This window comes from Crocodylus siamensis, chromosome 7 (assembly GCF_052110815.1).
Source record: "Crocodylus siamensis isolate JL-2025a chromosome 7, ASM5211081v1, whole genome shotgun sequence".
NCBI classification, from domain to species: Eukaryota; Metazoa; Chordata; order Crocodylia; family Crocodylidae; genus Crocodylus; species Crocodylus siamensis.
In genome coordinates, this window is record NC_143401.1 from 95,904,501 (window position 1) to 95,915,231 (window position 10,731).

At 47.1% G+C, this 10,731-nt stretch overlaps 2 protein-coding genes across 6 annotated transcripts in view; one reads left to right on the forward strand and one right to left on the reverse strand.

Annotated features, from left to right (window-relative positions):
- Window positions 1–5,462, reverse strand: part of PDCD11 (programmed cell death 11) — a 43,298-nt gene extending 37,836 nt beyond the window's left edge. Inside the window, exons 1-3 of the mRNA XM_090058190.1 lie at window positions 5,348–5,462; window positions 2,427–2,538; window positions 1,346–1,477 (exon numbers count right to left, since the gene is read on the reverse strand). Coding sequence (XP_089914316.1) covers window positions 1,346–1,477; window positions 2,427–2,528 — 234 coding nt within the window. The 5' untranslated portion in view covers window positions 2,529–2,538; window positions 5,348–5,462. The remainder of the gene's footprint in view (window positions 1–1,345; window positions 1,478–2,426; window positions 2,539–5,347) is intronic.
- On the forward strand, window positions 5,435–9,335 carry ATP5MK (ATP synthase membrane subunit k). 5 transcript variants are annotated; one of them, XM_090058200.1, is made up of 4 exons: window positions 5,435–5,560; window positions 7,352–7,449; window positions 7,540–7,633; window positions 9,039–9,335. In XM_090058200.1, exons 2-3 carry the CDS (start codon window positions 7,363–7,365, stop codon window positions 7,627–7,629), a joined length of 177 nt encoding a protein of 58 aa, XP_089914326.1. In that variant the 5' UTR covers window positions 5,435–5,560; window positions 7,352–7,362; the 3' UTR covers window positions 7,630–7,633; window positions 9,039–9,335. The 5 variants fall into 5 exon arrangements, with proteins under 5 accessions (XP_089914326.1, XP_089914322.1, XP_089914324.1 ...); XM_090058196.1 differs by having other exon boundaries at window positions 9,243–9,335; XM_090058198.1 differs by having other exon boundaries at window positions 5,496–5,551; window positions 9,243–9,335.
- The last annotated feature ends 1,396 nt before the right edge of the window (window positions 9,336–10,731 follow it).

Below are 10,731 nucleotides of genomic sequence, written 5' to 3' on the forward strand. Positions count from 1 at the left end.
TGCTACCTGAAGGTGGTGCCCCACTCTGGCAGTGGGGTATCTTACAGCACGTTCTACCCAAGGATTCAAATGCAGCCCAGAACCAAACCAAAGCTCTCTCTAGACTGGCGTCCTGTCCACCACTGGCCAAGACCAGTTATTTCAGGGAACAGTGTAAGAACCACAGACAAGAAACTGGAAAATACATTCCTCAGACCTCACCCTGGTCTCAACCAGGGTTAAGCCCTGGCTTAAGCTCTGATGCACAAAGTGCAATATCCCTCTGCCACTATTAACTGTGAGAACTCTGGCCATGGTGGCCACCCACACTGACATCTAATCATGTTACAACCCTAGGTCAATGCCTTCTTGTGGCCAAATTCCATAATTTAATCAAGTCATATGACAAAATGTGCTTCCAGCTTCTCCACCCCCATCTTTTTAATTGCACTGAACGGTTCATGACCAGATCTGGGAACAGACTCCCAGCAGGGGTGGTGCAGGCACCTACCCTAGAGATCTTCAAAAGGAAACTGGACGCACACCTTGCTGGGATTATTTTACCCCAGCACTCTTTCCTACCCAAAGCAGGGGGGCTGGACCCGATAATCTCATGAGGTCCCTTCCAGCTCAATTCTTTTGTTAATCTATGCCTTGCTCTTGTGTTAAGAGACTTGGAAAACAGGAGCCCCTGATCATCTCAAGACCTTTCAGTACTTGATATGGTTTTTACCATGTGCCTCCTTTCTGAGATAAGACAACACTGAGGAAGTGGAGTGACAGAGCACAGGCAATTAAAGGTTAAATATGTGCATGTGGGGAGAAGACACAAGCCTGGTATTCCCTGTTCAGACTCATGAGGACTCCTGCAGATGGGGAAAATACGACAGAAACACCAACGTGATAGTGGGGAAAGAATGAGAAATCTCGCAGGGTGAGGGCAAGCTTGAACATTCAAGCTGGTGGCCCAGGTGTCTGATGGCCAATTTAGCGGTATAGTGGGTTTGGTTTGGGACCAGACCTCTAATGAAGCCAGGTCTCTTTCAGGAGCTGTTTACTGTACATCTGAAGACAAGTAAACACATCAATGTTCTGCCTGCATTGCTAGAGGAAACCTCAAGTAAGTGACATGAACTGAGAAAACACATATGTAAGATACGATAAGAGGGAAATAACCGACTAATCAGCAGAGCCCTGCCTGCTGTATTCACCCCTCAGGTCAGTTAAGGAGAGGCTGTGAAAAGACAACCAGCTCTCACTGGCCTGAAGGCTGGTGGCTGCAAGAGGACCTAGGAAAAAGAAACCTCACAGTTGTATCATTAGCAAAGCAACCAACACACTTGCCTCTGAACAATACTGCACAAACCTCAACTGTGAGCAGGTCAAAATCTCTGGCACGGTCTTTAACAGCTTGTTTTTTCTCCGCCTTGAGTTTTTTCCGCTTTTCTGGCTGCTCCTGGTTCCTCTTCCTTTTCTGAGATCCTTCCTCATGGTGGGTCTAAGGCAGATTTTAAGGGGTAGAAAAAAAGAAATTCAAGAGATGGTTGCTGTGCTCCACAACAACTACACGATGGAAGAACAAAGTTACTAACCACTCCAGTTCAGAGGAAAACACTAGAGAGTTCAGGCTGACAGGAGAATTCCTCTGCAGTCTCCTACACTCAAGTCTTTGTATCCGTTCAAGTTTCTTCCTCTCGCTCTCACACACACTTGGTACAAAACAGTTTGAGCAAAGTCATTATAGAGTTAAAGCCAAACAGCAAGAAACCTATAGTCACCCCTCCTGTCAAAAACCTAAATGAGGCCCTTATTTACATAGGCATTCCCAGAGTGGCTGAACCAGATTTACCAAGGGCCTAGATTCTGAACCAAGCATGCACTCAAACATGTTCTGAGCTCACAAGACTGTTGTAGCATCTGATGTGACAGCAACAATAAATGTTTGGTTCGCCCAGGGGCCATGCTCCTCAGGAAGCAACTTTGCTAAATTTTGAAACACTTTCAAAACAGCGAAGTAACAGACCCTGAAGGCTCCACAGAACATGATAAACCCAAAGGTTTGTTCAAATTTCTCCCTCATGCAAATCCACCAAGAGCAATGTCATTACACCAGGGGTGAATCTGGCTCAGCGCTGCTATCTTGGGACAGACTGCACAGCCTCAGACACCCACGAGATATGAAAAAAGGCAAAGATTTGTTCATTACATTGAATTAACTGTTTGTCAAAACAGTCAGCAAGTGTCAGACACCAGCGGTACTTTTAAGAGTCATTTAAATCGTATGCTCCAAGATGAAGAGCAGTATTAATGAGCAGAATACTGCAAACTGTACTCAGACAAGAATGTCAAAGGTACATGGAAGCAAGGACCACAGAACCAGCTCCTCACGTTGTTCAGCACTGGAATAATTCTTAAGCAGATTTGCTCAGCAAGTGAAAGCAACTCACATCAAATAAGTTATCCTGCTCTATTGACTGCCTGGGTGCTCTCCCCTTTTCGGGTTTCTTCTGGGTACCACCTCGAGGGAAACTTTCTTCAGTAGATGCCATACTTGCATTTCTAAAGGAAAAAGAAACAAACAGTAATGAGATCTGCAACTGTCACCACTGTTCTACATCAGAGCTGGAGTGACATGACAATAAGATGTCTTGAAGCCAAAGAGAAAACAGTTAGGAAATGATAAACACATTACCCTCATGAGTGGGTACCTGCAGCAGAAGCTGCAGAAAGACAGGACAGCCCAGGCACTCGAGAAGCAGCAACAAAAAAAAAAAAAAAGGAGGGAGCAGTGCCCAGACCATGAGCCCAGGGACCACAGATTAATCCCTTGGGGACAGTTGGACAGCCCTGCTTTAGACAAACTGCTACAGGGTCAGACCTCATAACCTCATGCAGGTTGTTACAGCAGTGCCTCAACAGCTGCAGGAACAGGTGTTGTATTTTGCAGCTATCACTTCGTGCTAATTCTGGATCAACACATGTATGTTTAGGTAGAGCAGTGCTTCTCAACCTGTTTTTTAAAATCTGGATCCATTTGTAAACATCTATGGCCAGCCCTAGTGTCCCTCACTCCTGACCCACTGCCCCCCACTCCCTGGTGTGCGGGGTAAAGGGGGTGCATGTGGGGCAGGAGAAGCCTCAAGCAGCTTCTTGGAGGCTGGAACTCTGACAGCTTGCAAGATAAAATCCACTATTTTCCATGTTTTTCTCTCAAAGGAGAATCCATTTTTAAAGATTTTTCATGGCCCTTTCACACATTCTTGCGACCCGCTTTTGGGTCACAACCCACGGGTTGAGAAATGCTGAATTAAAGGATGCTGACAGCTGAATGGGTCATTTTAGACAGAGATTCTGACACCCAGTGGTGAATCAAAGTTACAGCACTTCCCTGGGGGCATGTGAAAATGTGCTAGCATGCCCAAATTCTGAATGAGGTCCTTACATTTTACTTCTGAAGTTTCCCTGCAAAACTTGAAATACCAAACATGCAATAGCATTCTTCATTTCCCATTCTAAACCACTGTTGATAGTCACCTTGCAATTCCTCCCATCCTATTTCAGGTGCGACAGGATGTTACTGACAGAATGAAACAAACACACAAGGCAAAGCTAAGTACTCCTTCAAAGGGACAGAAACCCATTTCAGATGCATCACACATCAGAGAACAGAAAACAGAAAAACAAAGCAGGATCAGCCAACAAAGGCAAACATGCATCACACCATAACCCCATGGAACACCAGTGGAGCGAGGAGCTTACATAGGAACATAAGCACTGCCATTTAGCGGGTCAGACCTAGGCCCACCTCATCCAGAGAGAGGAGGCTGGAAGGGAGTGAACAGGCTCAGATCAGGGCTCCTTCCACTGTTTGTGGAACTCATTGTTGAGCTCACTGGCTAAGTTCACAGACAACACCAAGTTATGGGGAAGCATGGTCATGCTTGAAGACAGGCTGCAGATACAGGCGGACCAAGACAGTCTTGCAAGTTGGGCGGACTGGAACCAGATGAAGTTCAACGTTGAGAAATGTGAAGTGCTCCACCTGAGGACGAACACCCCCCAATACCCCTGCAGGCTTGGTGTTGCCAAACTGACCAGCACCACAAATGAAAGGGACCTGGGTGTAATAATAGACCACAGGATGAACATGAGCCGGCAGTGCGATGCTGTAGCCAGCAGGGCAAACAATACCCTGGCATGCATCAATCAACGCATCTCCAGCAAAACCAAAGAAATGATTCTCTTGCTCTACTCAGCACTGGTGAGACCGGAGCTGGAGGACTATGTTCAGTTCTGGGTGCTGCACTTCAACAAGGATGTGGTAAAGCTTAAGACAGTCCACTGAAGAGCCACCCGTATGATCAGAGACTTGCGTGGCAAGCCATACAAGGAAAGGCTAAGGAACTTGGGACTCTTCAGTCTAAAAAAAGAGAAGGCCGAGAAGGGACCTAATAGCAGCTTACTGCTATATCAGGAGAATACATCACGGGCTCAGTGAGCAACTGTTCACCAGGGAACCCAAGGGGAAAACCAGGAGTAATGGCTACAAACTCCTGGAAGACCGTTTCATGCTCAACTCTATGAAAAACTTCTTCACAGTCAGGGTGTCCAGACTGGGGAATAAGCTCCCTCCAGAGATGATGCAGTCACCTACCCTGGAAACCTTCAAGAGCAGACTGGATGGGCACCTTACTGGGGTCACCCAACCCCAGTTGTCTTTCCTGCCTGGTGCAGGGGGCTGGACCCAACGATCTTCCAAGGTCCCTTCCGGCCCCTTGCAGTCTATGGATCCATGTTCCTCTCCCCCTTGCAGCCTCCAACTTTTAAAGCAGAGTTACAATTTTTCCATTTTTGTAGTTTTGAGGTAATGTCGTTGCTGCGACAGCGCAGGAGAGAGGCGAGATGGCAGATTTCTTGCAGGCAAGATGTTGCATTGGATCAGCTGCACGGTTGGCACAGCCCCAGGGCCCCCAGCCTTTCTAGGCTCAAGGTGCCCCCTGGAAAATGCCAGCTCGTAGATCCAGGGCAGGCACGTCCCTGGGGCTGGTTGCCCCGCAGCCCATCACTGGAGCTGGTTGCCACGGAGAACCCTCCCACAGCTCATCACTAGGGCTGGCTGCCACGGAGACCCCGGTTTCCGTGGAAACGAGCCTTCTATCCCGCCCTTTCTGAACACAGAAAAACAGCAGCGCGCTTGCTGCGGGCTGGGCCGGCGGCCTCCTTGCTGTTCCGCGTATCAGGGCATTTTGAACCCCCGCGAAGCACGAAGCTGGGATAGGGCAATGCCCCAACCGGGCCTGGAAAACTCCTGGACAAGCAACACCACAGCCAGCCAGCCCGGCCCGCCCGGGAGCAGCCTCACACTCACCTCGCTCAGCAGTACACACGAGGCCGCCTCAGAGTCACCCGGAAACGCTACCCGGGGGGGGGGAGGACAAGGGTCAAGCTGCTGTCCCGGAGCCAATCCGCGGCTCCTTGCTAACGTCATGTCCGCTGCGCGAAGCGAGCGGCGGAAATAGACGCGAGTGGGACGTCCGGGCGCTGCCATTTTGCCGGGGAAGGGTACGGAGCGGTAGGTGAGGTCAGTGTGGAGGAGAGGAGCCGGAGGTGGGTTGGAGAGCGGCCTTCGGCTCCCCGTCTTGCCTGGTAGATGGCCAGAGCTGGGCGCAGGTCGGGCGTGCGGGGGAGGCTGAGGCGCGTCAGGCACGTCTGCACGCCCGCCCGCCCTCGTGTGGGAGCCCGCTCGGGACGCGTCGTGGGACACGGGCCTCAGGGAGGGAAGCGCGGTCGCGCGTTCGTTCCAGTCTGTGTACGATTGACAGCGATGCTGCCCCAGTCCTGCCCAAACGCCATCCCTGTTCGGAAGTAAAGACTGGGAAGAATAATGGCCTGGTCTCAAGCTGTTGTTCCTGGCCTTTGTTGTTGTTGTTGTGTGGCGTTTGTTGGTTTGGTTTTTTTCCTTCTCCAATATTAAGCTTTTGTAAATGCACGCTGGAGTTTGTTGTGCTGGTTAATTTCATGTTGTAGGAGAGCTGGAGCGTGGTGGAGCAGTGACTTTTGTTTTAGCAGCCCTCAACAAAACTAGTTTATCGGTATAGCGTTTTGTTAGTTGACCACGAAGGCAAATGAAAATGTGCCCCAGAGCCAAGCTGTGAGGTTAATGGTGCATGTCCCTGTGTCATAGGGACCCAGTTTGAGCTTGTTTTGATGTGCGAGTTGTGTCACCATCCTCTCCAAACCTTGTTTGAGGCAGAGCTGGGGACTGAGGTGTAGCGAAATGTAACAGCGACCTTTTCATGGTCTCATCGGGCAGCTTCGTGGGGTGGCTAGCGACATGGGCCCTGAATGGAAAGAGCAGACTCTTGCCTGGGTCGTGACGAGTTGAATCGCACAGGGACTTTCATTCTTCCCATCTAGGCCTGGTTGCAGCTACAGTATGTACAATGCAAGTCTACCTCTAGAAACTTTACTCCAAAGAACTCTTAAAATCCAGATCTTTTTGTGTTGCAACTAGAGGTGTACCGATACATCAGTCTATCCAATAAAACACACAGATCTGGTTGCCACGTGCCTCTTGTGGTGGCGGGAGCTGCCCCCTGTGCCTCCCAAAGAAGCCACTTGGCGCTTGGTCCCATGCCCCAGCTGGACTGCACCTGCCCCCTGCTCCACTCCCTCCCTCACTGCAGTGGCCTCAATCTGGAAGACTGTTTCAGGCTCAACATCAGGAAAAACTTCCTCGCAGTCAGGATGTCCAGACTGGGGAATAAGCTCCCTTTAGAGGTGGTGCAGTCGCCTACTTCTGGAAATCTTCCTGGGGCCACCCAACCCCATCTGTTGTTCCTGCCTGGTACAGGGGGCTTGAGCTGATGATCTTCTGAGGTCCTTTCTAGCCCCTTGCGATCTATGAATCTGCCCCTTCCCTCCCTACACTTACCAGCCAGAAGCTGCCAGGCTGCATATCGGCAATTGGATCGGTATCAGCTGACATGGCTCATTATAATAATTAGTCATCAGTATTGGCCCCAAAAAATATTTATTGGTGCTCCCCTAGGTAGAATATGGGTTTTTAAAATTTTTCTACTAGCCCATCTCAAGCATGCATCCTTTACTTAGAGGGTGGAAGGAGAAAAAGCCAGGTTGTTTCTCTTTATTTTTTTAATCTGCTTTTGTATACAGATTGAAAGCTCCCCCTTAGCCAGTTTCTGCTTTCAGTTTTTAGATAGGCCATTTCTAAATGCACCTTGGTCTACTACTTGCATCATTATTGAAAGCACTAATAGCAACTTTAATGCCTTGATTAAGTAGCCATTTAACTATCAAGCAGATACAGTGGAATAGAAAGATGTATTAACTTCTCCATTGCTGCATCCAGGACAAGAAACCATGGCAGGACCTGATGCAGGAAATCAGCACCAGTTCACTGGCTTTCAGAAATACTTCAACTCCTACACCTTGACAGGCAGGAAGAATGTATGTACTTGCTGATCTACCCTTAGCCATTGAGTTTCCAGTGTACTTTAGAATGGATCTAAGCTTCACTTTTTTTTTTTCTCCTCACAGTGTGTAATAGCCACATATAGCACCCTCGCAGCAATTATCCTGTACTTCAAGCTAAGGCCTAAAAAAGTCTCCAGTGTAACAGAGAAATAGAGCGGTAAGTGGGCTGGAACTCTTCTAGCACCAACATCAATTCCTGTCTGCTTCAGTGGTATGATGAAGAGGGAGAAGCTATCCATGTCACTAGGTTAGGATTACATGGTTGCTAAGCGTAGGCATGCATACGTTATGGTTTGGTTAAAGTTTTGAAATGAAGATAACACACTTTCAGCTGGGTTATTGCAAGCACTGTGAAAGAGGTAAGCTTTTCAAGGGGATTTTAAAGTGGCTGATCAGTTAGCAAATAGTGAATAGAAAGAGTTGCTATATAAACTAAATTGATTTAAAGAGGGAGGGGTTTCTTTTTTTAAGTCATTTAAACCACTGACATCCAAAAGTGATTCAAACCAGGAGTTTTCAAACAGCTTTTTTGCTGCCTTGACAGTGTGTCCAGCACTCCTAGAAACTCCAAGCTGAATTCCCTAGCTTTTACTCTGGCTTAATCAGTTCACAATTTGGCTGTCCTGTCCTGCATTAGTAAAAATGCAAAGCAGATGTGCCAGGTTTCTCTGTAGCAGTCTTAACATTGACTTGGGTGAAAAACATAATGTTGTTCCAGTGCCCTGGAATTGCAGGTGGGGCTGGTAGCTCTGTTACCGATGGATTAATGCATTCAGTTAGAAAATCTATGTCATGTGCATAAGATAATTGAGCTGAAGCTTTTCTCACAAAGAACCTTGCTTCTGACAGAATAGCTCTTGGAAAATGCCAACTATTTCTTAGCACAAGAATAGGAAAACCATATTGTCAATACTGAAGGGAATTCTGGAACATTTTCTTTCAAGCTTGAGTACCCGTATACTTTGAAGTGGAAGATTTAAATTTGTCAGGCAATAAATAACCCTCTGTTGTAGAGCAGTGCCCTTTGCTGTACTGTGGAAACTTCAGATTTTTGCCTTAAAGAAACTGCAGCTCACAGATGGTTGTACTCAAGCAGTTAAATTGTATCGTTTCAGTAAGCACTGGGAAGCCCTGCCTGCTAGGTAGGCTCCTGAAGTGAGAGCAGGAAGCTGTGACCTTGATAATACCCTCCTCCCAGGCAAGTGTGAAGGAGGAAGCTGCCTGTTTCAAATGCAAAACTGATCTGAGCCAGATTGTGGGGGCAGGGGGAAGAGGTTTTATAGATTTCACAGACATTAGGGCTGGAAGGAACCTTGGAAGATCATCAAGTCCAGCTGCCCGCCCAAAGGGCAGGAAGTCAGCTGGGCTTGTAGGATCCCAGCAAGATAAGCATCCAATTTACTCTTGAAGTTTTTAGTGTAGGTGCTTGAACCACCTCTGATGGCAGGCTGTTCCAGACCTTGGAGGCTTGGACAGTAAAGAAATTCTTCCTTATGTCCAGCCTGAAACGGTCTTGCAGTAGTTTATAACCGTTTGACCTCGTTATTCCTTGGTATACACAGATGGTGACTGGGAACCATTATGGTTGGTGGACAACTGGCAGTGGGGAGAATGTTGCATGCCAAGATGGAAGGGGTAAGAGTAGGGATGGAACTGGCCAGGTGAAAAAGAAGGGGTGAGGAGATTATTTTTGCTAGTAGCACTGCCAAAATTGCTACTGCTTCAGCCACTTATTAGTGTTAAATCAATTTCCCTTCTCTTGGCAGGTTGGCATGCCTAAAGCTCCCATCGCATGGTGTTTCAATGGAAGCAAGAGTGGATGCCCTATTATGTACAGTTCAATAAACTATGAATAGTGACTTGTTTGTCTGATGTCCACAGTACAAAAATGGTACAAGAAAGCAGAAATGTAAACTCTCAGTTGTCAAAATTATAGACATCCTTCCCAGTGGAGGTCAAGTTGTTTGTTCTGCTCGTGGATGTTTGTATTAAATAGACTGACTGCATACAGCTGACAGAAGGTTGTGCAATTTAATAGCATCTTAAAATCAGTACTGGATATGAGTAGCACCTCAACCATAAAAGAACTTGCATGTAAATGTAACTTCAAAAGTTGTCCTGGTTGCAAGTGGCTAAGGTCTGCACTTCATTGTAAATAAGGTCTTTCTGTACCACTTGAATCAATTTAAAGGTAACAGTCCTGAATCTTTTGCTGTCTTCATTTGTGTTAACCGGTAGCTCCAGGCCCTGCTATCTAGCGAAACAGCTGGCGTATACGCAGCAAATCTTTTGTCCTTTTGTTTCAAATCCTTGAGCTTCTCTGGGTCTTTTGCAGCATCCCGATTTGCTATCAGATCAGCAAAAACACCGGACTGAATAGCCTGAAACCACTTTTAGGGAAAACTCAATTTCTCTATGGGAACTTTTTGGGTACAGGGCCATTACCTTTTATGAAAATTCTTAGTACAACCATGGATACACTTTTTTCCTCTAGGTTCATGTTTACTGAGGGTTTAGATGAACCTACTGTCATCCTGTATGCTGTTAGTGTAATGAGACTTGCCCCATACCCATTCCTTTTTAACATTGATGTTCATCTTCCTGTTGATTATGAGGTGGCCAGTCAAGAATGTGGATGTGTTCTGATCTTTGTCATTATCCTTTTCCAAGTGCATCTTTCAGGGTGAGGCACAACCACAATGGAGTGAAAGTTGGGAAGAGCAGTGGACTTGAGGCACCCTCTACTTCTGGCTGGGCCTATTTCAGTGCCAAGCCTCCCTCTGCCTGAAGAGGGGCGTTTGTGCTATAATGCTACCAAACAATAATTTTTCCAACTATTTAGTTGGTCTAATAAAAAATGTATTTAGCCAAAGAACCTTGTCTGCTAATGTCAGACCAACACTGCTGCAACCAACACCCCCAAAGCATTGTTAAGACACTTTATCTGAAGTGCTCAGCTAGTTTTGCAAACCCCTGCCTAAAGCCAGATCTGGTTCAGACTGTCCCACTAGCCTCACTTGGGCAGTTCTGGTCCTCTCTACCCGAGTTACTGGCTATACAAGCTTCCAGGCTGAAGCACAGATTGCTCACAAGGTTGCACTCACCTGTCCATAGTAGGGATTGCATGCAGATGTAATGCCACCCTATACTGTCTAGTAAAACCTTGCATTCTTCTTTTAGAGTATTTGGACCAGTCAACTGCTTCAGAGTCTGTTGGGCTGTAACCAGTCTGTCTGCTCATTTGTTAACAGCTGA